Here is a 26,160-nt window from a genome sequence, read left to right as displayed (position 1 = left end):
TCTCCATTTTTCAAAAGCATCTCCAATATTGATCCTAGTTTGAGCACGTTTCTGCTCGTGGAGCTTATTAGAAACATGCAGAGGCTTTTTAGGTCGGGTACAATCACTTCTATCTGAACCACTTCTCTTGACCGCTTCCATCGCTGCAACACCTGTTGACCTGATAACTGCTCTCATATCTGACAAAACCGAGGGGGCGTCCAAAACGGCCTTAAAAGCGCCTTCCTTCTCTGGTCCAAACAAATCCAGAGCATTCAGGAGCAGAATCTAAAGTTAGAAGGAGGACATACTGACTTTCTTAACGTACAGGAGGTTTACTTTAAAAGTGAATCCCACAATCTGTCATTTCCTTCTGGATATTTCTCATAAGAATCTGTTGTCTGCTTCCCTCTGTCATTCAGAGTGTGTGTGTGTGTGTGTGTGTGTGTGTGTGTGTGTGTGTGTGTGTGTGTGTGTGTGTGTGTGTGTGTGTGTGTGTGTGTGTGTGTGTGTGTGTGTGTGTGTGTGTGTGTGACGTATTCATCGTCATCAGAATCCTTTTTTATTTTCCATTCAACATCTGCCTCTCATGTTACGTAACAGTCCACATGACCTCGTCCTTCACTCATATCTTCACTCTCTGCTGAGTAAGATTCCCTCTCAGCTTCATTCATTCACGCCATGCAGCCTGCAGAGAAAAAAAAAGCTTTTAACTCCACATCAGATTCTTTTATTCTTTCATCCCCAGACTGAGACAAATCTGCATATTTCACTCTGAAGCATCTTCAGCCTTGAGAAAATGACCCACAATCCCCTGCTGCCTTTTGTTGTTCCTCTCTTAAAGACAGACCCACCCTGCCTCCCTCCATCCCTCCCTCTCTCTCTCTCTCTCTCACTCTCTCTCCTCCTCTCTCTCTCTCTCTCTCACTCTCTCTCTCTCACTCTCTCTCCTCCTCTCTCTCTCTCTCACTCTCTCTCCTCCTCCTCTCTCTCTCTCTCTCTCACTCTCTCTCCTCCTCTCTCTCTCTCTCTCTCTCTCTCTCTCCTCCTCTCTCTCTCTCTCTCACTCTCTCTCCTCTCTTAAAGACAGACCCACCCTGCCTCCCTCTCGCTCTCTCTCTCTCTCTCTCCTCCTCTCGCTCTCTCTCTCTCTCACTCTCTCTCTCACTCTCTCTCCTCCTCTCGCTCTCTCTCTCTCTCGCTCCTCCTCTCTCTCTCCTCCTCTCTCTCTCTCCTCTCTCTCTCTGTCCTCCTCTCTCTCTCTCGCTCCTCCTCTCTCTCTCTCCTCCTCGCTCTCTCCTCTCTCTCTCTCTCTCTCTCCTCTCTCTCTCTCTCTCCTCCTCTCTCTCTCTCCTCTCTCTCTCTCCTCCTTGCTCTCTCCTCTCTCTCTCCTCTCTCTCTCTGTCCTCCTCTCTCTCTCTCGCTCCTCCTCTCTCTCTCTCCTCCTCGCTCTCTCTCTCTCTCTCTCCTCCTCTCTCTCTCTCGTCCTCGCTCTCTCCTCTCTCTCTCTCCTCTCTCTCTCTGCCACACACACACACACACACACACACACCATACAGACATCTAAAGGTTGAAGCAGCGTCAGTTTGTTTTGTATTGCGATGAGCCCTGACGCTCTCTGACTCGCCCTCGCCTCTTTCTGCTCCTGTTGCCTCGAGCGACGCCTAGAAACCTGCGACATGTTCCGACGCACAAAAAGGTAAAACTAGAGACGCAGGAGGAGCGCTGAGCGTTTACTTCCTGTCTTAATGTGGAGGCTTTGGATGATTCAGAATGCTCTGCTTTGATTTTGATCTCTGTGATGCTCCGCTCTTCGTCTGCAGAGAAATGTACAAAACAGACTCGTAGTGAAAGTTTGAAACGAGCAGATGTGAACGCATCACCTCATGTTGTGTTGTGTTTCTTGTGTTGTGTTGTGTTGTGTTGTGTTGTGTTGTGTTTTTTTTGTGTTTCTTGTGTTGTGTTGTGTTGTGTTTTTTTGTGTGTGTTGTGTTGTGTTTCTTGTGTTTTTTTTGTGTTTCTTGCGTTGTGTTGTGTTGTGTTGTTTGTTTTTATTGTGTTGTGTTTGTTGTGTTGTGTTTGTTGTGTTGTGTTGTGTTGTGTTGTGTTGTTTGTTTTTATTGTGTTGGGTTTCTTGTGTTGTGTTGTGTTGTGTTTTTTGTGTGTGTTGTGTTTTTTGTGTGTGTTGTGTTGTGTTGTGTTTGTTGTGTTGTGTTGTTTGTGTTTATTGTGTTGTGTTTGTTGTGTTGTGTTTGTTGTGTTGTGTTTGTTGTGTTGTGTTTATTGTCTTGTGTTGTTTGTGTTTATTGTGTTGTGTTTGTTGTGTTGTTTTTATTGTGCTGTGTTTGTTGTGTTGTGTTGTTGTGTTGTGTTGTTTGTGTTTGTTGTGTTTGTTGTGTTGTGTTGTTTGTGTTTGTTGTGTTGTGTTGTGTTGTGTTTGTTGTGTTGTGTTGTTTGTGTTTATTGTGTTGTGTTTGTTGTGTTGTTTTTGTTGTGTTTGTTGTGTTGTGTTTGTAGTGTTGTTTGTGTTTGTTGTGTTGTGTTGTTTGTGTTTATTGTGTTGTGTTTGTTGTGTTGTTTTTGTTGTGTTGTGTTGTGTTTGTTGTGTTGTGTTGTTTGTGTTTATTGTGTTGTGTTTGTTGTGTTGTGTTTATTGTGTTGTGTTTGTTGTGTTGTGTTTGTTGTGTTTATTGTGTTGTTTGTGTTGTGTTTGTTGTGTTGTGTTGTGTTTGTTGTGTGTCTTGTGTTGTGTTGTTTGTGTTGTGTTGTGTTTCTTGTGTTTATTTTGTTTCTTGTGTTTGTTTTATTGTGTTGTTTGTGTTTTTGTGTTTATTATGTTGTGTTTATTGTGTTGTGTTGTTGTGTTGTTTGTGTTGTGTTTGCTGTGTTGTGTTTGTTGTGTGTCTTGTGTTGTGTTGTGTTGTTTGTGTTGTGTTGTGTTTCTTGTGTTTATTTTGTTTCTTGTGTTTGTTTTATTGTGTTGTGTTTGTTGTGTTGTGTTGTGTTTGTTGTGTGTCTTGTGTTGTGTTGTGTTGTGTTGTTTGTGTTGTTTTATAGTGTTTTTTTTGTGGTTTGTTTGTTGATTTGTGTTTGTTGTGTGTCTTGTGTTGTGTTGTGTTGTTTGTGTTGTGTTGTGTTTCTTGTGTTTATTTTGTTTCTTGTGTTTGTTTTATTGTGTTGTGTTGTGTTGTGTTGTGTTGTGTTTGTTGTGTTGTTGTGTTGTGTTTGTTGTGTTGTGTTGTGTTTGTTGTGTTGTGTTGTGTTGTTTGTGTTGTGTTGTGTTTATTTAGTTTCTTGTGTTTGTTTTCTTGTGTTGTTTGTGTTTATTGTGTTGTGCTGACCTGATGTGAGTGTGACATCACGTTGAGGATAAGATGAAGCCCCTGACTCATCAGATTGACATTTCCAGCAGACCTTCTGTTTCGCTGATTCACCGTCCGACGTTTATCAATCAGAGATTTGATTTCTTTTCCTTCTGACTCGTTCATGTCTGATTGTTGTTTTTCCCTGAGGTCTGACGACAGGTGGGTTATTTGGGGGACACTTTGCTTTGGATGCTAGCCCGTTAAATGTCGCTTCTTCAAGTCAAACCTGATACAGCTGCTGTCAGAGTCACAGAGGTGTAAAGGTCGCAGGTCGTGGATCCACTGGGGCGCCGTCGTTGGCGGTGTAACTGAAGTGTAAAAATCACAGCCTGGAGGATGGTGCTGTGTGTGTGTGTGTGTGTGTGTGTGTGTGTGTGTGTGTGTGTGTGTGTGTGTGTGTGTGTGTGTGTGTGTGTGTGTGTGTGTGTGTGTGTGTGTGTGTGTGTGTGTGTGTGTGTGTGTGTGTGTGTGTGTGTGTGTGTGTGAGATACACACATCACACCTCACACACTGAAAATCACACACGGCGTCACCATGGCGACTTAATTGCTAGACACTACTGATGTAGTACCTGAAAGCGGTCTTGGTCTGGTCTCGGTCTCAGACTGGGTTGATTCTGGATTTTACATCCAGACTGGTCAAGACTACCACTGATTGGCTGTTTTTCCACGTCATCACTTTGAAGGAAAACGCCTCTCTGTTTAAAAGAAAGAAAAACTTCAATTCATTTGTAGTTTGTCTTTTTTATCCCCCGGTTTCGGCTTCATCCTCCCCGGTGGGGCGGTCTCAGTGAGTCCCTGCTGCACACAACACGATGATTTTGGGGGGGGGGGTGCTGCTGATACAACGACTCTTCTGCGTCTTCATCGGATAAAATTTAAAAATCGAATTTGTGACTGAAACTAGAAAACATTTTCTTCCAAAGACTAAATCTAAAAAAGCCGCCAAAATGAACCGTGGTCCTCAGAGTGCGTGCTCAGCTGGCCTCGGGGTTCGGACCATACACATCAAACATGTTTGATATTAAGGACTGAAGTCAACATTCCTCCGAGCTCATCAGATCATTCAAAACTCGATCCAGTGGAGAATCAGAAAGAACATCTGTAGATTAGGACCGTCAAACGTTTAAAGTGCAAAATTTAAATTAGAGACCGACATTAATCCACCATGAAGACAGACCTTAACAACATTCAGTGAATTTACATTGTCGAGAAAAAACTTCCTTCAAGAGGCAGAAACCTTGAGCAGAACCAGACTTGAAAAGCCGTCAGCTGAAAGTGTTTCGGTCTGATGATCATGAAGGGTTTACCTCGCTTTAAGAGATGTTCACAAATAAATAAAACAAATAATTAATAAAAGGACCCACTTCCCTTTGTGTTTATAATGGGTCTGTTCAGTCACTCTGATGTCAACAGGCAGAACATTTGAGCTGACATTAAAGCACGGGGAGGCGACAGGGGGGGGCTCTTCTGCAGCGACATCAGCCGTAGATTTAGTGCTCAGTCTCTTGCAGCGACTCCTCTCTCCCCGCTGATGTGGAATTAAAGCGGCTTTTATTTCAGCGGGGTTTCTTACTGTGACACACCTGAGCCCACACACACACACACACACACACACACACACACACACGGGGGGGGGGGGGGGGGGGGGGGCATATGGAGTTAATGTTACCCAGTGGTCGTCAGACTCTTAAATAATGAATGAAACGACAGTGTTGTTCCAAAAAGCCAAAAGATGGATTCAAACATGTCACTGTGGAAACGTTAACACGGCAAAGTCACAGGCAGGGAAGAGAGAGAGAGAGAGAGAGAGGGGCGACAAGCGGGTGACTGATTAAGATAATGAAGGTGAAGGTTGTGCAGGAGGCTGAGACGGAGCGCAGGGCCCTGGGGTGATATCCTTGTCTGCCCGTCCATTAGGGACCGGCTCACTTTGGTTACGTGAGCATCAGAGACGCGCATGCTCGCCTCTCTGCACTCAGCTGTCTTCTCCTGCTCTCTGTTTTGTCCTTCTCATTTCTTTCTTTCTTTCTGCTAAGTGAGGAAAGATTCAGCCTTAAAGGTGGAGTCAGTAGAAACACAACATTCAAAGTAGGCCCCTCCTCCTGGGCTCATCGCCCCCCAGGAGTGCACGCCCACTGCAGGGTTAGTGCGTACGTGTGCGTACCCTGAGCGTTTATTGGGGGTCCAGTGTCCCGACTCTTAACTCGTCTTCCTCTTTCTTTTTTTCACTCCCACACAGATCACTCCTCTTCATTTTGCGTCGCTGACTTTCATCGACAAACTTTAGTTCTCACAGCAGAAACTCATGTGCAGGGCATGGAGGGGGAGTGCTGTCAGTTGGGGCAACCTTAGGGAGGTTTCCTACTGTCATTTGCAAAATTTGTCTCACCTGAGCTGTAGTTTAGCATGTTGCTAATGACATGCTAACACTCGGGTTAGTATGCAGTATTGTTTGAGTATGTAATCTGTTGTTTCAGACACAGACTGAGCTTTTGTTGTTTCGATATCGAAGAGTGTTGATCATTTTGACAACCTGACAGGTGATTTGGTCGAGGTTTGCCGTGTGGCTAACGGCTCACACACAAACAGATGAATGCCGTCCTGCAGCTCGTAAACAAACTCAACTTAACCAATTCTATTCAAACCAAAGGAGGTCAGACTCAGGCCGAGGAGACTCCTGAGTCAGGCCGTAGAGTCTCTTCTCAAGAGGACGCAGGATTCAGTACACACAAGCTGAGCTGCTACATCTCCCATTATCTCCTGATTCAGGAAAGTGCCCCGTCTGTCCTCTCCTCTTTGAGTAATAAACGCTTATTCTCTTTGATCGTCCTCTCCTCCTCCTCTTCATGTCTCCCTCTCTGAGCCTCTTTTACAGGAAAACACTTCGGGCTCCTCTACGGCGCTAAATGTACCCGTGTGCATGAGAGGAACTGCTCCTGTCAGCTGCTGTTTCATCCCCAGACTGAGACAGAAGATTTGAGCCTATTACTGAAAAACAACCAGAAAATAGTGACTTAGCATCCCCCCGCTAAGAGGCTGTGAGGGAAACAACAGAGCTAAAATAAAAAAAAAGGGTCAGGAAGAGTGCGTGTTGTTTCCTCCTGGTCACCGCGTTTCAGCCGAGGTGGTGTGTTTATTTTTTATTTTGAACACAATGGTCCGTGCAGCTGAGTGGAGATGTGATGCAGCTGAGGGACGACAGTGTTTGGCCTCGGGCCTTCAACACGACCGCTTTGGACTCTGTCCTCGCCTTTTACTGCGGCGTGCGTGACCAGCTGCACAGCTTCTGTTGGATTAACTACTTTAAACAGAGTTGAAATAATGTCTGATTCACCGTACTGACGAGAGGAAGGACAAAATGATTGTAAATGAAAATTTACCCTAAAATGAAAGGGTACATTTTTTATTTTTTGTTTTTGTTTTTGTTCTATTTTTTTATTTTATTTTCATTTTTTTTGTTATTATTTTTATTTTTTAAGTTTTATTGTGCTAATTAAATTCTGTGCTTTATTTTTTTCATTTAAATTAAAATAATTGAAAATTTACCCTAAAATGATTGAATTGCTGTTGACACTTACATCTAGAAAGCACGGCGCTCTAAACAGAATTCTCTGCTAATTGGGCTCACAGCGTCACTCCTCATGGTGGAGCTTATGGCATGAATGAGGTCGACACAGGTTAAAAGAAGACGTGGAGACAGCGGTTAAGAGAAGTTAAAAGATTCAGAGAAAGCAAACCAAACTGGACATGGCACGTTTCTGCTCGTGGAGCTTATTAGAAACATGCAGAGGCTTTTTAGGTCGGGTACAATCACTTCTATCTGAACCACTTCTCTTGCCCGCTTCCATCGCTGCAACACCTGTTGACCTGATAACTGCTCTCATATCTGACAAACCGAGGGGCGTCCAAAACGGCTGTGTGGGGGGGGGTCTTAAAGCGCCTACCTTCTCTGGTCCAAACAAATCCAGAGCGTTCAGGAGCAGAATCTAAAGTTAGAAGGAGGACATACTGGCTGCTGCATTGTTGTCAGAGAAGCCAGCACTTCAACATAGCATGTTTCCTTAATGATCAGAGAGTAAGATACCTTTATCATCTCACTCACTACACAGCTCACTGAGTGGAACTTGATTGATGGTTACAAAACACTGCTTTTACTGCTGTACTTTACACCAAGTAGGTTATTGTTGTATTAAGACCAGTAGCAGGTGATTAGATTGAAGTGATATAAACTGTACATTGTTTTTCTTCCTGCCTCTCCCTCCCTGTGGTCCCCGGTCGGCGTTATTAGAAGCCTGATCGCTGCCTAACAACAACACCTCATGTGCCCTTGGCTCCCTCTCCTTCCTCTCCCTCCGGGGTCCAAGACACCTAATAAACTTCTTTTGTTTTTACAACTAAAATAAAATGAGCCAGCCTTTAGACACTGTCCTAAAACCTCACCACAGATTTGCATAAGAAATAACGATGCACGCTTCATGAGCACTACATTTAGAACTCAAACTAAACACCTTTTTTGCATTTTCCTAAATATGAGTGATTTATGTTCCACTGTCACTCCCTTCTCCTCCATATAAACACACCTCCTCATCTGCAGTGTTCTCCCTCCTCTTCATTTCTCCCTTTGAAGTCTCTTATAGCCATTATGGCCTTTAGATCCACCTCTCTTTCCCTCTCTGTAACCTGGATACTGTTCTTTAGTTTCATATGATTGGGCGTTCAGCTGTGATCGATGTTAATGGTCTCTGTGCTGCAGGGTGCAGAGGATGAAGGCTCCTGTTAGTCTGGCTTTAAGGCGTGTCATCTGCTCACACTTCCATGTGTATAATACCCCCACCCAAAAATCAAGAGGTAAGAAAACACAGGAGATAGTCAGAAATGAGACAAACCTTTTAGTTTGAGGGTAAACAAACAATAATAATTTGGTTTGTTAAGTGTGGCTAACGTTAGCAGTGCTAGCATCGCCTTCAGTCCTCCCTGCAGGTTTACGTCCAGATGCCGTGCTAAATGTGGTTACGCACTGCTCTGGTTGATATGTCAGTTAAACATGACTCAGCACAACATACAGAAATCATTGCTGCTCATGTCCGATGCTCTCCGTTTACTTTGCTTGTTTACATCCAAGTTACACATTAGTTGAAGTGTTTATGGTGCCTTTGTCTGAACTTGTTCTCGTTATAAGTGTGGTAAGTTAATTTGTTTGTCTTAGAGCACAGACAGTCTAGCTTTGGTATGTTGGTGTTTTGAAGACCTCTAACTCCTCTTCAGCTCGGGCCTCATGTCCAAATATGATCACGTTCGGCTCCAGTAAAAACCGACATGGCAGCTGCAAGTAGACACACAACTTCAGGCTCAGAAACACCAACGGGTGACGTCAGCGTGGCTCCATCCATTATTTATACCGTCTATGCTAACAACGCTATCTTCCTGCATACCTCCTCCTCCTCCTCCTCCTTGTCTGCACATCCCTCCCTCTCTCTCTCTCTGGCCCTCAGCAACAGCCGGTAGAATCCAGATTTACTGAGTGAAGTGCAGTGAAGTGTGTCTCCCCCCTCTCCTCTCCTCACCCCTTCATCCCCCCCGGCTTCACTCTGAAATTTGGACTCTGCATCAGCAGCTTCCACCCTCCTCTCTGGATGCTTGAAGTACATACTCGCCTGTTAGTGTCCACATGTTTACACTGAAGCAGAACACGAGAGGAGAAATGCACGGGCAGGTTTCTGTGTTTCTGTGTTTACAGCCGGCCTACGATGATTTCCTGCAGCACTGAGAAGACTAACCTGCTGCTCAGTCTGACTCTATTTAACTCTCTCTCTCTCTCTTTCTTTTGGAGATGAATCTGTGCTGCCCTAAAGCGTCACATCACCCTGATTTGAGCATCTCTTCACCGGCTGCCTGTTGATTTTAACATTCTTTCACGGCCTCGCCCCCTCATATATTCCTTAGCTTTTATCCCCCCTATGAGTCAGGACGCAGTCTGAGATCCTCTGGTAGAGCTCTGATGGCTTTTCCAGACTGACAACCAAAGGGGACACAGCGCCTTTTCAGAACCCCCAAAAAAGTGCTCTGCCTCTGTGGGTCCGATCAAAGACTGAAATCTACTGATGTTGTTTCCTCGTCTCCTGGTCCGTGCTTGTGTTGTTCTTACTCTCTAATCTTCTTCACTTTGGATAAAAGAGTCTGATCAACGAGTTTTAGAATCAGAGCATCCTGACAGTGTCAAAAAAACAAAACAAAAACATCTCTGTCAGATTTAGAGAACTGTCGGCCTCTCAGCCGCCGTCCCATGGGTTCACATGTGAGCAGCATTTCCTCCAGACACACACACACACACACACACACACACACACACACACACACACACACACACACACACACACACACACACACACACATCTTCATTGATGATTGATGTGTTTTTTGAGGCTTCTTCATATCCAGGTTAATAATTAAAGGATCTCACCTTCACTAACACCTTGACAAATATCCAATAAAATAATTGAATCCTATATCACCGCCTCAGTAATGACATAAACTTTGTTTTAAAGTCAGTTTGAATGAAAAAAGAAATGAGCTGAAGAGACCAAAACTGTTTTATGAATCAGGCTGTGAACATGTTTCTTTATTTGTTCCTCTAGTGGTCACTCGATGAACTGCAGTTTCTCTCTCTTCAACGTTGGCTTCATTTGTCAACGCCTCCTCAAAGCTTGCTGCTCAATTTAGCACCTGATGGTTTGTTAGTCAGACGCAGTGACATCATGAGCGAGATGAATCTGCGAGGTGACTCAGTGTGAGCTTTTAAGTGCCCATGAGAACATGAAGTCATAGAAAAATAAATGTTCCTGGAATTTTATTATTTTTTTATGATTCTTATCTGGCTCCTTTCTTCTCTCTCTCTCTCTCTCGCTTGTTGCTGATTTCTCTCTGTCTCTGCCGCTCTCTCTCTCTCTTCTTGTTCTCTCTCTCTCATTTCTTATCTCGGCTCGGGGCAGGCAGACAGGGATGGATGACTAAAGGAAATTGAATTCCTTTTATCTTTGTTGGCTCCTGCAGCGAGCCCTGCATTCACATATATCTGCTGCTTATGCGCCCATACAGACACAGATTCTTTGTACATATTCCTGCAAAATGCACAACTAAGTACTTCAACAAAGTAAATGTAATAAACTCCTTTTCTAATATGCATTCTCTCTCTCTCTCTTTTTATTTGTTTTCTTTGTAGTTGTCGTACAAGCAACAGGAAGAGCCTGATCCTGACGACCACGTCTCCCACGCTGCCTCGCCCGCACTCCCCTCTGCCGCTCCCTGGACACCTCGGTACGTATCAGAACACATCATAACAATGATGACCTTTGACCTTGGTGCTCCAGAACTCTTTAAGTATTTAAATGTACAGTTTGACCACTCTCAGTTAGCTTACATAAAGAATGAAAACAGAGGAAACAGATAGCCGGGGTCTGACCTGAAGTCATACTCTAAAACACACTTATTAAAGTCTTTATATGTGATTTTTTTGATCCAGCAGATGTCGCCCTTGAGCACCAGCATGAAACCAAAACAACCTGCGCTGCATTGTTGTGTTAGCATGCTAATGCTAGTGATCTTTATTATGCTGGTATCTTCACACTGCATGTAAATTTACCTGAAATGAGCGTGATCTAGAAACACAGTTAAGCAGTGAGTACAGTATGTTATTCTTCTTTTCTCTAGTCCCTCAATTAAACAACTTTTATACACGAGGGGAGGAGTCAGCCGGCCGTCCCGGCGATGTAAACAAAGTGAAGATAGGACTCTGAAAACTCTGAAAACATCACAGACAGTGGGACTCGGGTGTTACACCCATTGTAGACAGTCATGACTCACAGAGTTATTTTCAGAGGAGATACTTGATTTCTACATTTAAGTGTAAAAAATCACATAGAAAGACTTTAAAGGAGCAATATGTACCTCTGACACCTAGTGGTTAAAATGGGTACTGCAGTCCAAACATTAAGGAGAGCTGTCTCCCTTCCTTCTTTTTCTTTGTCCATGTGGTAAACGATAGAAAGAGCTGAATCTTTCTCTAATCTCATTTTAGACTCTTTGTGTTTCTCGTCTCTCATCGTCTCTCTGTGTGTCTCTTTGTCCCCGCAGGAAGCAGCCCTCTGGACAGCCCAAGAAACTTCTCTCCGAGCAACCCGGCACACTTCTCATTCGCCTCCTCCAGAAGGTCACTGCTTTGAAACACGACAAAAAATCATGATTTCATTATCAGTCTGCTCTGGGAAATAGGCGGAGGAAGACGTATGTGGTGCGCTGAAGTGGTGTTAGAACAAAGTGGCTTTAGGGGGTCGGTGGCCTAGTGGTGAACGTGCACGTCCCATGTGCAGAGGCTGAAGTCCTCTGAGCTGGCAGTCCGGGTTTGATTCTGACCTATGGCCCTCTTTGCTACCTGTCCCACTCTCTCGATTTCTGACTCTATTTAATGTCCTATCTCTAAATAAAGGCCAAACATAAACCTTATAAAAAAAGGGCTTTGCTACTGGATAAATAAAGCTCAGTGAGTTTTAAAATAGGGCCTAACATCGTCTGGTGTGTAGCCAGCCTGGGGTACTACAAACAGGTTTGCAATGTTTGAGGGAGCTGAGCAGAAGAAAGACGATTAGAGCTGATGTCAGCGTGAGCGTCGGAGAACAGACGAGGTGTGGGTCTGCAGTCGGTCGAGGTCTCACACATCCTGGTGAGCAGGGAGCCTCTTCCTGCACACCGCGCAGGCTGACTCATGGAGGACAGAGCCAGGACATGACATCCTCAGTGTCCCTGCGTTTTTATTCAAGCTGCTTCAGCAACACACTGCCCGCTAGGCGTGTGAACAGGTGGCCATGTTGGTGTTTGTTTACTTGTTTATTTAATCCTTTTTTCTAAAGCAGGTAGACACTCTTTGTTTTCAGGATCTACTCTCAAACGAGGCCTGTGTTTTGTACGAAGGAATAAACATACAGATATAAAAATTAAGGCAAGGCAAGTTTATTTATGTAGCACATTTCAACAACAAGGTAATTCAAAGTGCTTCACACAAGAACTAAAAAGCATCATGACAGAGGAAAGAAAACATTAAAATAGAACATTTAAAAATCACTGAAATTATTAAATCTGAAAATATGTTCAAATAAAAATAATTCAAATAAAATTAATTTAAATTAAAAAAAATAAAAGTAAAGAAATTAAAAGAGTTAAAAAAAATTTTAATAATAATAATAATAATTACAGTGCAGAGTTAGAGTTTAAAATCTTGTTAAAGCTGTTTAATGAAAGGCAGCTGTAAACAGGTGTGTCTTCAACCTCGATTTAAAAGAGCTGAGAGTTTCAGCAGGTTTAGGGACGACACAGTCCGATGGCGGTGGACTCGAGTATCATATCCAACTTTATGTTTATGTGCAGCAGAGACTGAGATGTTCCCAAACAGTTTCTTTAAGAATATGACATATGTCCTATGACTCAATTGTCCGTTTTTTAATGATTTAATATTTGTGTTCTCTGCAGAGCTGACGGACGACGCTGGTCTTTAGCCTCTCTGCCCTCGTCTGGATATGGCACCAACACGCCAAGCTCCACGGTAACAACGACTTTGCGTTTTCATCGGTAGAAACAGACGAGTCAATCCGGCTTCATCGTTAATATTTAGGTTTAAGTTTTCAGTTTCAGTTTTGTCATTAATTTTCAGGCATTTGTTCCTCTCCTCCCACTCTAATGTTCTCGTTTTCTTCCTCTTCCTCTTCCTCCTCCTCCTTCCACTTCCTCCTCCTCTTCCTCTTCCTCTTCCTCTTCCTCTTCCTCTTCCTCCTCCTCTCCCTTCTCTTCCTCTTCCTCCTCCTCTTCCTCCTCCTTCCTCTTCCTCCTCCTCTTCCTCTTCCTCCTTCTCTTCCTCCTCCTCTTCCTCCCTCTTCCACTTCCTCCTCCTCTTCCTCCTCCTCTTCCTCCTCCTTCCTCTTCCTCCTCCTCTTCCACTTCCTCCTCCTCTTCCTCTTCCATTTCCTCCTCCTCTTCCACTTCCTCTTCCTCCTCCTCTTCTTCCACTTCCTCTTCCTACTCCTCTTCTTCTTCCACTTCCTCTTCCTCTTCCTCCTCCTCTTCTTCCTCCACTTCCCTCACTCCAGTCCTCCAGTTCCTCTCAGGAGCGGCTGCACCAGCTTCCCTTCCAGCCCACCATGGACGAGCTCCACTTCTTATCCAAACACTTTGGCAGCACCGAGAGCATCACGGACGACGATGGGGGGCGCTGCTCCCCCCACATGCGCCCACGCTCCCGCAGCCTCAGGTCAGGCGGGCGGCCAAGAGATTAAACCTCCACCCTCCTCTTTTTTTTTTTTTTAAAGGACGCTTCCAAAGCAGATTTACAGGGGCTGCACCCGCTTGATCCTGTTATTGATTTTATGTAACCGACCTTGATTTTTCTGTTTGAAGCCAAAAACATCTCAAATATGTTAGAATTTGATTTAGACCTGAAACGAAACTGGAAATAGAAGAAATGTAACACTTTATATTTTTATTAACAACCTGGATTCAATAATAAAAGTTCCAATCAGTGAGATGTGTAGTGAGTGAAATGATAGCTCTCTACAATGTTTAGAATTTAGACTGCAGTACCCATTTTAACCACTAGGTGTCAGACTTACATACTGCTCCTTTATACCTAAAATCTATAAATGATTAATTTCAGTTGTCTGTTTTTTTCCTCAGCCCGGGACGTTCCTCCTCCTGCTTCGATAATGAGATCGTGATGATGAACCACGTGTACAAAGAGCGTTTTCCAAAGGTGAAACACAAACCTCCTTCTTTTCATCTTTTGCACAAAAACAAACAAGACAGTTAGATATATCCGTAGGCCTGCAGAGCATTTTACCCATTTTAAATCACTTACTGCCTAATCCTATCAAGTCAGAACTGAAGTATCAGAGGAATAAAAAGGGGAATAATTTCAGATCAAACATGCTCAGATTTATATGAATGAATGGTTTAAATAAAGGAGCCGTGGGGGCTGCTGAACCATAACAAACAAGATTATACTGCACTGCCAAGACGCGATAAGTTCGCCCTGTCAGAGGGAGCATGAAGTGCATTCACTGCACTTATAAATACTTCAACAGCTAGAAAGAGTTGGACAAAAGAGATTTCCTTCTTTGGCTCTTTTTTTAAATGTTTTGTGCACGCTTCGGTCGTGTTGAAGGAAACGAGCTGAAAGCCTCCACAAGCGATAAACAAACCAGACTTTTAGGGAATTAGGGCTTTATGGTTTTAGAGTTCAAACAAGGTGAAAGCTCTTTGAGTCAACTGGAAGAAATGCACAGTGGGTCCTCTAAAAGTGGTGGTTCTCAACTGGTGGGGCGGGACCCAAAAGTGGGCCTTGGAGCCATTTTCTGCAGGAACTAAATGAATGAAGGAAAAGGAAACGTTCACCAAGCTGACAGAAATATTTAACAGTGATCATTTCCTGCTGACACTGTCTTTATCTCGCTCGCCAGGCCACGGCTCAGATGGAGGGGCGGCTCAACGAGTTCATTCAGACGTTCTCTCCCGAAAACGTTCTCCCGCTGGCTGACGGCGTCCTCAGCTTCATTCACCACCAGATCGCCGAGCTCTCCAGAGACTGCCTGGCCAAAGCCCGAGAGGGTCTCATCACGTCGGTCTACTTCTTCGAGCTGCAGGAGAACCTGGAGAAGCTCCTGCAGGATGTGAGTGAGGATGTGAATGTCATTGACATTATTACATTCAGCTGATAATAATGTTATAAATATAAAAGCTGCAATATTTTTAACACATCTCTGAGCTTTTTAATGCCATAAAATAGTTTGAAACTCTCAAATATCAAAGTTCAAAGTAGACTGGAGTAGATCGTGAAGTATGCACTCCTTTGTGACAAAAAGGGATTCACACCGACCCTTACTTCATTATTGTCAGGGAAAGTTGCTCTTCACACCCATTTTGTCGTTTAGAGGATGCTGGGGCTTGCACGAGTGTGCTGTCGCCTTATTCAGAGAAAGAAGTTTCAACATTTGAGAACTTTGGCTCCCACCTCAAAAATGTCGAATGAAAATAATGTGCTTACATGTCTTAAAGGCAGGGTTGGTAAGTTTCTCCAGATCTAATTTTTCAGATGAAATTGGATTAGAGACGTTTAAATCTTCATTTCATTTTCACTTCTGATGCCTTTGTGACAGACGTGGTTTAAACAGCAGAGGGGGATGGGGTGGGGTTGATGGGGGCTAATTGAGCTCCTGATTATTGGAGCAGATATCAGGTATCAGGTGTCTCCATCAAAGACTCGATTTAAGCAGCTTGATTAGATCAACCTGCTGTGCTGCGTTCAGAGACCTTTCTGTGTCTGATTGTTTTTTATTAATAACTCAAACTTTGTCTCTGTGTCTCCGTCTGTCAGGCCTTCGAGCGTTCAGAGAGCTCCGAGGTGGCCTTCGTCACCGAGTTGGCGAAGAAGCTGCTCATCATCATCTCCCGACCGGCCCGGCTCCTCGAGTGTCTGGTACGATGAGACTCTTATTTTCCGGTGTTTACCCATCATTAACCCCCCCCCCCTTCACGGCTCACCTCCTTCTCCTGAATGAAGACAAATTGATTTTCTTTCAATAAACACGATACACACAGATCCTGTGTTACCAGTATTTAAACACTGCGGCGTTTAAAACGGCGTGGAAGGAGCGGTGCAGCTCCGCTCTGCGTGTGTGGAGGGTTCAGATATTTACATTTAGATTAGAATTTTCTCCACAGCAGACAGCGACCTCCTGCTGCCGGCCGCCGCCCAGCCTGACTCACCCAGACCGTGACCACCGTGTTATTTAAACCCAAGGTGTGTGTGTGTGTGTGTGTGTGTGTGTGTGTGTGTGTGTGTGTGTGTGTGTGTGTGTGTGTGTGTGTGTGTGTGTGTGTGTGTGTGTGTGTGTGTGTGTGTGTGTGTGTGTGTGTGTGTGTGTGTGTGTGTGTTTCATAACAGTCTTGATGAGTCATGCCACTCCGACGAGTTTTCTGATTATGAGCGAAAGCTGAAAAACAGCACCGCTGAAGATTGATTCCTCCGCCTTCGTTTTCTGCACGCCGCTGCATCTGAATGAGGGAGCGTAGAGAAACGTTTCGCGGCTTTCAGCTCCGCCCCTAAAAACCTCCCTGACGCTAATTTAAAGATCAGGAGGACGAGGATACAGGGGCGTAGGGTTTTAATCTTTGATATGAAACTAGGAAAAAATCAAACAATATCAATACATGTTTGTTACCATGGCAACAAAAATACAAGTCCGAGGCATCTCATATTTTTCTTTAATTTCTCCTGCAAACTGTTTCCTGATTCACATTCAAATCGACGAATCTGGAAGCAATATTCCCGGGCAGAAATCCAATCTCCTCGTTAATGTCATCGTTAATTATAGCGCTCTGAATCCCTCCGCCTCATGACGTCATCCTTTCTCCCCCCCCCCCCCCCCCCCCCTCTGGTCTGCAGGAGTTTAACCCCGAGGAGTTCTACCATCTGCTGGAGGCGGCCGAGGATCACGCCAAGGAGGGTCACCTGATGAAGACGGACATCCCTCGTTACATCATCAGCCAGCTGGGGCTGACCAGAGACCCCATCGAAGGTGAGGGGGGCGGAGTCAGAAATGTTTATCCAGGATCAAAGGTTTGAACTGAGATGTTATCAGGGCGATTTGTTTTGTAACGACTCGTCTGAGCAGACATCCGTCGTATTTCTCGGTACTCGTCCTGAGATGCTTTAAACTCTCAAAACATCCAGTAGCAGGGGCGCTGGTGGTGCAGTGGTTAGTGCGCTCGCCCCATGTACGGAGGCTGTGGTCCTCCAAGCAGGCGGCCCGGGTTAAAATCCAGCCTGTGGTTCCTTTCCTGCATGTCATTCCTCACTCTCTCTCTCTCTCTGGTGTCCAGCTCTATCCACTGTCCTATCTCTACATTAAAGGCACAAAAAGCCAAAAAATAAATCTTTAAAAAGAAAAAAAAGATCCAGTAGCAAAAGGGCTCTGATCACGGAGACTCCAGACGGCGTAGGATTAATAGAATAGAATAGAATAGAATAGAATTACTTTATTGATCCCAAACTGGGAAATTGTGGCGTTACTGCAGCAGGTTGTCCAAACACACAATATGAGCAAAAAACACAATATTAGCAAATTTAAGCACAATATAATATTAAATACAAAGTAAAAAAAATCACTAAAAATATCAAAACTAAGAATGAGAATATATACAACCAGGATTTAACTAAGCATTAATTCTACTCTTAAATATGAAAAGATTAAAGAGGTCGATGTAAATGGACAGTTTTGACATAGGGAGCTGTGCAATCAGTGATACATAAGTTAAAGTGCAGGAGTGTAGAAAACCTCAGAGTTATTCAGAGCAGCGCAAGTTTTCATGATCAAATGTCCCGTTACCTTTAGCCAAAGGTCTGGTTTGAACCCGGGAAGACTTTAGCCATGGGCGAGTACTGACCAGTCGGCTACCGGCTCCCCAACTGTATCTTCAGATAATCTTTCTGTGTCTGTCGTCCTCCTCCTCTGAGCTGTTTGACTCAGCGAACTCTTGTTTCAGTATAAAGAAGTTATTCTTGTTTCTGTTTTCCAGAGATGGTTAACCTGGAGAGCTACGACAGCGAGGGGCCTCTGACACCTGAAACAGACGACTCCACAGAGGTGAGAATCGATTAAAAGTCCGGTCTACTCATTCAGACAGACGTTTCTAACGTTAGCAGAACAAATGTTTCTGGATCAAGGTATCGTCCCGCACGTGTCACCTGACCTATGAGTGTCAGAAACATGAAATATCGAGCTGCACAGATGAGCAAAAACATGAACGTCTGTTTACGCTTGGAAAAGAAATAGATTTCGAGCCGATCCCTTTATGCCCACCCATCTTCTTTTTTTTCAACTAAAAATGTGTTTTGTCTGATGATAAAGAATCTGTCTCTTTAATCCTCAGGACATAGTGATGCTGCATTTTTAAAACTGGAGGTGAACTATAACTCTGGATTTGTTGTGCCTGGTGTTAATGCTGCTTCCACTGAAAATGTTCGCATCACCTGAGAATGACTCGGCATAAATTCTTGCATCCGTCTAATTTAGCTAATTTGTGCTGAAGTGCTAAAAAATAAAACAGGAAACCCCCCTACCCCTCCAACTCCTTCCCCTCAGGACATGAATCCAGCATTAGGCAAACTTCCAAACGAGAAAATTAAGTTAAGTGGACAAAATAATGGACGAGTGTGGTCGAGAAGTGATGACTCAGCACAGTTATTTTAACATAAAGTTCAAATGTACATCAACAGAGTCACACAGGATGAAGAATAACTGATGAATAAAAGATGTCTGATTTATAAACAATGTTAACACACATAACCTCTGCAAACTGGGAGAAATGGCTTACATAGAGAGCATAAGATGTTACACATGAATATATCAGATATCAAGTCTGTTCTGTGTAAATGTGTCTCTGAGTCATGACTGTCTACAATGAGTGAGAAGCTCGAGTCCTGCTGGCTGTGTTGTTGTAAGAGCCGTGTTTACAGCAGCTGGCAAAGGACATTTTTGTCCGCCATTTGCGCTAAACTCCTCCGTGCATACATGAGAGGAGGGGGATTGGAGGTGTGTCTCTGGAGGGGAGCGGAGGCTTCAGGATGGAGGAGGTGTGGCCAAACAGCAGTTTGTTTTGGTTTCATGCTGGTGCTCAAGGGTGACATCTACTGGATCAAAAAGTTGAACGTTCTTCCTTTAGGTGTTTAATTCTTGCTAACAACAGTTGTACTTTGTGTAGTAATAATATCTCTACAATAATCACTAGAGGGGAACCAGGTGCTTTAAAGTGGTCCTGTAAAGTATGGTGTCCCACAGGGAACTGTTTTTGGACTCTTTTTTTTTTTCTCTCTCTACATGCTCCTCCCTGGGAAATATCATCCATTGACATGATCTGACACTTCAATCTGAGCACTTTTCCGTATTTTATTTGAGTTTATTGACCGTCCAGTTGTTGCTGACTGTGATTTTATATGTTTTATTGATAACAGCTGTTTTATTTGATCGCTTTGTGTGCTTTGTTTTAATTGTGTGATTAGATTTTTGTCACACTCTCTCTCTGTTTTGATTCACAGAGTAAAATTAGAGCGATGAAACCACCCGGAGAAGCAGATTTCCAGATGATCAAGCTGATCAGTAACGGAGCTTACGGGTGAGCAGAGCAGAAGAATCTCATGTTTATTTTATTATTGACTTTAAAGTGATGAACCGTCTCATCTCTGATCCTGTAAAGAAACCTCTTTACTAAGCAGCACAGGAGCAGCAGAGTTTAAATAAAGTGTATGTTTGTATGTGTGCGTTCAGTGCTGTGTACCTGGTGCGCCATTTGGAGACTCGTCAGCGGTTTGCGATGAAGAAGATCAACAAGCAGAACCTGATCCTGAGGAATCAGATCCAGCAGGCCTTTGTGGAGAGAGACATCCTCACCTTCGCTGAGAATCCCTTTGTCGTCTCCATGTTCTGCTCCTTCGAAACACGGCGCCACCTCTGCATGGTCATGGAGTACGTGGAAGGTGAGAATTACTCTGTGTGTGTGTGTGTGTGTGTGTGTGTGTGTGTGTGTGTGTGTGTGTGTGTGTGTGTGTGTGTGTGTGTGTGTGTGTGTGTGTGTGTGTGTGTGTGTGTGTGTGTGTGTGTGTGTGTGTGTGTGTTTTTTTTGATACTTTCTTTTTGATATTTTCAGAGTAAAACAAGACAAAAGAAAAGAGGGGAATAAAAAATTAAAAAAAAGAAAAAAGGTAACACAGCCATACATTAGTCAAAATACACAAATCAGGGTTTTTCAGTTAAGAAGAGTTACATTCCGTACAGTACATATTCCATTTCTTCCAGACTTTTATATATTGGTCAAACTTTAGCCTTAATGAGAAGGTCAGTCTCTCCATGCCGTGTATTTCGTTGATTATTGCTAACCAATCATCCTTTGATGGGGGTTTTGCCTGCAGCCATCTCCGTGTGATTGCTTTCTTAGCTGCAACCAGAAGGACTTTATAGAGATATTTATCGTCTGACATGAGATTGTCCGGGATTTTGCCCAGGTATAGAATGATAAAAGAGCAGTCCACATTTATTCTAAACATAACACTCATTACTTCTGTAACCTCCTTCCAAAATGGCTGGACCTGTGAGCAATCCCAAAATACATGAAAGTGATCTGCCATTGATTTATCACATTGCCTCCAACATTTGTTCTGATCCTGAGAACCCTGCTGCAAAAACTTCAACTTTGGGGTGATAAAGAAACAAATTAAGTTCTTCCAGCAGAATTCCTGTCAGTCCCTTGAACAGGTTGTTATGACCTGATTGTTCAAAATGTCATTCCAGTCGTCCTCAGATATCTCCTGGCCGGACTCCTGTTACTCTTCTAAGTGTAAACATTCATTTTTTAGCAATGCCCCAAATCCACACAACTGTTTTTTCAAATGTAGCGCAGTGATTCCCAGTGTGGTCTGCTGCCCCCTGCTGGGCCATCAGGGTACTACAAGGTCATTTACAATACTCAAGTTTTACAAATGGCTTTTTGCACCTCCTCAGCTGCCTTACAAATTGTTGTTGTGTAATTGTCAGTATAAAACATTTTAAAGAGGAGTTCAGACTTCTTAAGTCATGGAATATTTTTACCAGAATGACTCAAAGAGCAGTCATCATGCCGACAGATTTAAGGTCGCAGAGCTGTCATGATTGTTGAGCGTGTTACTCATCGCTCTTTATAGAAACCAAGATGTTCTTGGACATGAGGTACCAGGAGACGTTTGTGGTAATTGCTAATGTCAGCAGCGAGCCCTAACAGTAAAGAGACTTTGTGCCGACAGGAGGAGACTGTGCCACTCTGCTGAAGAACATCGGGGCTCTGCCCGTGGAAATGGCACGCATGTACTTTGCAGAGACCATCCTCGCTTTGGAGTACTTACACAACTACGGCATTGTGCACCGCGACCTCAAACCCGACAAGTAAGACAAAATAATACTCACGCTAAACGTTGCCTGGTGGAATTTACTCTACAGGAAGTTTGTACTCAAGTGTTCTGTTTCTGTTCTCAGCCTCCTGATTACCTCGATGGGTCACATCAAGCTCACAGACTTTGGTCTTTCTAAGATGGGTCTGATGAGTCTGACCACCAACCTGTATGAAGGACACATCGAGAAGGACACTCGAGAGTTCCTGGATAAACAGGTAGGAGAAGAAAAAAAAACAGTCTACAGTACAATTTAATGTCTCTGTCAATGCAGCAGCCAGTATGTCCTCCTTCTAACTTTAGATTCTGCTCCTGAATGCTCTGGATTTGTTTGGACCAGAGAAGGTAGGCGCTTTTAAGACCCCCCATACGGCCGTTTTAGACACCCCTCGGTTTGTCAGATATGAGAGCAGTTATCAGGTCAACAGGTGTTGCAGTGATGGAAGCGGGCAAGAGAAGTGGTTCAGATAGAAGTGATTGTACCCGACCTAAAAAGCCTCTGCATGTTTCTAATAAGCTCCACGAGCAGAAACGTGCTCAAACTAGGATCAATATTGGAGATGCTTTTGAAAAATGGAGAGAGGTTAGAACACAGAAAGGTTTACAGACCCATGCAGAGCTGGATAAACACTGAAGCTTCAGAGTCCACCACATGGTGACCTGTGTGAGCATCCACTCTAGAGAGGGGGGGGAGACAGCTCTCTATGATCGTTAGAATTTAGACTGCAGTACCCATTTTAAACACTAGGTGTCAGAGTTACATACTGCTCCTTTAATCTTTTTTTGGGGGCTTTTTGCGCCTTTAATGTAGAGATAGGACAGTGGATAGAGTCGCAAATCAGGGAGAGAGAGAGAGGGGAATGACATGCGGGAAAGGAGCCACAGGCTGGATTCAAACCTGGGCCGCCCGCTCGGAAGACTATAGGTTCCATACATGGGGTGCGCGCTCTAACCACTGCACCACCAGCGCCCCCCATACTGCTCCTTTAATAATCACATCGTGTTCCTCCTCATGATGATCCAAGTGAAGTTTAAACATGAACGTCCCTTTGATGACTTCATTTCCATCCTGAGATGATCTCCACATCGTGTTGGCAGACATTACTGTTCTCTTTCTTTAGTTATTAAAATCTCTTTTCTTTGATAAGGTGTTCATGCTTTGAATGTAATCCTCATTATTTCCTGAGTTTGGAATCACAGCAGCCAGAGGTCTGTTAGCGTTCAGTGCGTACTCATTTGCATATGAAAAAGCTTCACCAGGCTTTCATCTTGTCTTGGCATCTCTGTAATGAGCCAGGTTGAAATACGCTTCACACACACACGTGCCTCTATCTCAGGGTCAGCTGTGTCCCAACACATGCTCACAGAGGAGACCAGCTGGTTTCTCAAATCTGAAAAGTGTGTTTATTTCAGAACTCAGGAGGGTAAAGTGTGTAATCCTCAGGGCTGTGTGTGTGTGTGTGTGTGTGTGTGTGTGTGTGTGTGTGTGTGTGTGTCTTTAAGGTGTGTGGGACTCCAGAGTACATCGCCCCGGAGGTGATTCTCCGTCAGGGTTATGGGAAGCCGGTGGACTGGTGGGCGATGGGGATCATCCTGTATGAGTTCCTGGTGGGCTGTGTGCCGTTCTTTGGAGACACTCCAGAGGAGCTGTTTGGACAGGTCATCACAGGTGAGACAACATCCAGTGTTTACTACACAGAACTGTGAGAGGTGTGTTTTTAATCTTTGCTTTCTGCTCTCTCATATAGATGACATCGTGTGGCCAGAAGGAGAAGAATCTCTCCCCCTTGATGCTCAGAATCTGATCTCCTCACTCCTGCAGACCAATCCACTGGTTCGACTGGGAACAGGTAAATAAAGCCAGAATAAAAAAGCTCTTTGAGTCATAACAGGGACAGAAAGACGGGGAAATCAAATCACCTACACCAATGTGTCTCTACCTAACGTCTCCAGGTTTTTGTTCTTCCTGGGTCACTGCAATCGGTCGAGCTTTATAGACACTACAGATATCAGCTGTTTTAAAAAGCATTAAAATATTATTCTAGTTTTCACACTTGCACAAACATCTCTCCTTCTCTCTCTTTCTATCCCTCTCCCCTCTCTCTCTCCCTCTCTCTCCTCTTCTCTCTCCCTCTCCCTCTCTCTCTCCCCTCTCTCTCTCCTCTTCTCTCTCCCTCTCTCTCTCTCTCTCTCTCCTCTTCTCTCTCCTCTTCTCTCTCCCTCTCTATCTCTCTCCCCTCTCTCTCCCCTCTCTCTCTCTCTCTCTCTCCTCTTCTCTCTCCTCTTCTCTCTCCCTCTCTATCTCTCTCCCCTCTCTCTCCCCTCTCTCTCTCCTCTCTCTCCTCTTCTCTCTCCCTCTCTCTCTCTCTCTCGCTCCCGCTCCCTCGTCCTCTCTCTCTCTCTCTCACTCCCTCGTCCCTCTCTCTCTCTCTCTCTCCCTCGTCCCTCGTCCCTCTCTCTCTCTCTCTCTCCCTCGTCCCTCCAGGTGGTGCTTTTGAAGTGAGGCAGCACTCTTTCTTCACGGAGGTGAACTGGAACAGCCTGCTGAGACAGAAGGCAGAGTTCATTCCTCATCTGGAGTCGGAGGAAGACACCAGTTATTTTGACAGTAAGTCTACAGTGTGGGGAGGGGGAGGTGGGGGGGATGGGGAGGGGGAGGTGGGGGGGATGAGGCACCAACATCAGACCCCTCTGAGCTCTGGAAAATCTTTTTCATACAAACAGCTCAGGGACTTCTGAGTCATCAACATCTTTTGTCCTTTCCTCCGCAGCCCGATCTGAGCGCTACCATCACGTGCACTCATACGACGAGGAGGACACCAACGACGATGAACCTGTGGAGATCCACTGCTTCTCCTCCTGCTCCCCTCGATTCAGCAAGGTCTCATCCCAACTTCCCTCCTTCCTCCTTTCCTTAACTAGATGTGTCATCCCTGAGCACATGTAACACTCACACCTTCCCTTCTCTCTGCAGGTGTACAGCAGCATGGAGCAGCTGTCCCAGCTGGAGCAGAAACACCCCGGGTGACTCTGAGGGAACACAAGGTCCCGAGGGAGGAACGACTGGCCAAGAGAGAAAGCTTAGGCAGCTTCACCCTCCGGGACAAGAGCTGGAGGACTGGATCGCCCGAGATGTGAGTGAAGACCAACACAACTGAAGCAGAAACAGTTTTTGATACCGTCTAAATGTCGTCTAGAATAAACACGTCTAACACACAATGACTGCTACCTAACTATCTGCTCCGTCTCCTGGTTCAATTCTCAAAGAATATTGTGCTGATGATATTCCAGCGCAAAGACACCTCAATATCAAACGCCAACCTCTAGTGTTGAGAAATGAAGCCGATGCAGAAGTGCAAAATCCTACAATTCACTTAGCAGACTCTTTTATCCAAAGCGACGTAAGTAAGAGCAAACGATCAGCTTTGAGTCTGATTGGACACACAGGTGCTGACAGGAAGTGACCAGAGGCAAAGCACAACATTGAGGGCAGTTCTTGAGAGCTCTAATCAGTATAGAAACCATCTTATAAGTCGTCGTTATCAAAACAAAAACCATCGTCATTACCATCATCATCATCAATAATATGGAGACCATCATCATTAAGTTAGTAGGTATTCATGAAAGAGCTGGGTCTTTAGCTTTTTCTTAAAGGTGCAGAGGGAGTTTGGAAGTTCATTCCACCACCGGGGGACGACAGAGGAGAAGAGTCTAGTCAGAGACTTAGGACCCTGTTGTGAAGGTTGGATCAGACGCCTTTCATTGGCAGAGCGTAGTGGGGGTCTAGTGTAGACCTGGATCAGAGAGTTAAAGTAAGGAGGAGACGTTTTTGTCGCTGTTTTGTAATCGAGCAGCAGAGTTTTAAATTTGATGTGAGCAGTAACTGGGAGCCAGTGTGAGGAGATGAACAGCGGAGTGACATGTGCTCTTTCAGGAAGGTTGAAGACCAGTCGTGCTGCTGCATTTTGTATCATCTGCAGAGGTTTGATAGTGACTGTAGGAAGAGAGTTGCAATAATCGATGTGTGATATCACAAGAGCCTGTACCAGGAGCTGTGTAGTTCTGACAGGTAAGGTCTGATCTTCCTGATGTTGTACAGGGCAAATCCACATGACCGGGCAATCGAGGCTACCTTAAAAGTTAGCTGCAGTTCCTCAAGCGTCCACTTGAGGCTGTCTGCAGAAGTCCAGGAAGTCACAAACTCTTATAGCTTGATGTTTTCTTTTTACAGGAAGCGTTTGTCCTGCTCTGAATCCTCCTTCCTCGAGAGCGACTCCAGCCCTCCGTCGGGGGCCCGGAGACGATTCTCCGCCCTCATGGATACGCACCGCCTGGCCTCTCCGCTGGAAGTGGACTCTGAGCTGCCCGTCCCGAGCCGGCAGCCTCCGGTGAAGGCCAGAGGGACTTCTCTGGAAGGAGCCATGGGCGCTGTTAGCCATCCGGGCGATCAGAGGCAGACGCTTAAAGAGAGCAACGGGCTCACAGCTGGAGGTGAGAGAGGACGACACTGTGACCTCAGAGATGTGATCTGATCACGATCTGTGACGGGGGGTCTTTAGGGTCTCCATGACCGTTTACCCCCCGCCATATTTCAGCGACTTGAAGCTGCAGGCTGAAGCTTCTGATGCATCACATGATCTAATTGTTAACCCTTTAATGATTTGATTGATTCACAGAAAAGCTCTTGAGACCTGCGGATGCACCGGGGCCGCTACACAGCAGCGCTTCTATCTGGGGCTCCCGGACCCACAGGGGCCCCGCGGGGCGGCGACGGACCTCGTCCTGCGTCGAGTCCGTC

General features: G+C 44.8%; 1 protein-coding gene across 1 annotated transcript in view; it reads left to right on the top strand.

Annotated features, from left to right (window-relative positions):
* The window catches only part of LOC110004733 (microtubule-associated serine/threonine-protein kinase 1), a 42,923-nt gene that overhangs the window by 14,296 nt on the left and 2,467 nt on the right, over positions 1–26,160 (top strand). The window contains 21 exon segments of the mRNA XM_065964762.1: positions 10,566–10,660; positions 11,477–11,552; positions 12,866–12,938; positions 13,480–13,640; positions 14,063–14,138; positions 14,845–15,054; positions 15,759–15,860; positions 16,830–16,962; positions 17,963–18,030; positions 19,482–19,558; positions 19,711–19,919; positions 21,219–21,357; positions 21,448–21,580; positions 22,866–23,031; positions 23,111–23,212; positions 23,848–23,970; positions 24,134–24,243; positions 24,337–24,376; positions 24,379–24,496; positions 25,594–25,853; positions 26,039–26,157. Of these exon segments, the coding sequence (XP_065820834.1) occupies positions 10,566–10,660; positions 11,477–11,552; positions 12,866–12,938; positions 13,480–13,640; positions 14,063–14,138; positions 14,845–15,054; positions 15,759–15,860; positions 16,830–16,962; positions 17,963–18,030; positions 19,482–19,558; positions 19,711–19,919; positions 21,219–21,357; positions 21,448–21,580; positions 22,866–23,031; positions 23,111–23,212; positions 23,848–23,970; positions 24,134–24,243; positions 24,337–24,376; positions 24,379–24,496; positions 25,594–25,853; positions 26,039–26,157 (2,590 nt within the window).

Source organism: Labrus bergylta, chromosome 16 (assembly GCF_963930695.1).
Source record: "Labrus bergylta chromosome 16, fLabBer1.1, whole genome shotgun sequence".
NCBI classification, from domain to species: domain Eukaryota; kingdom Metazoa; phylum Chordata; class Actinopteri; order Labriformes; family Labridae; genus Labrus; species Labrus bergylta.
This window is presented reverse-complemented; position numbering and strand designations above follow the sequence as displayed.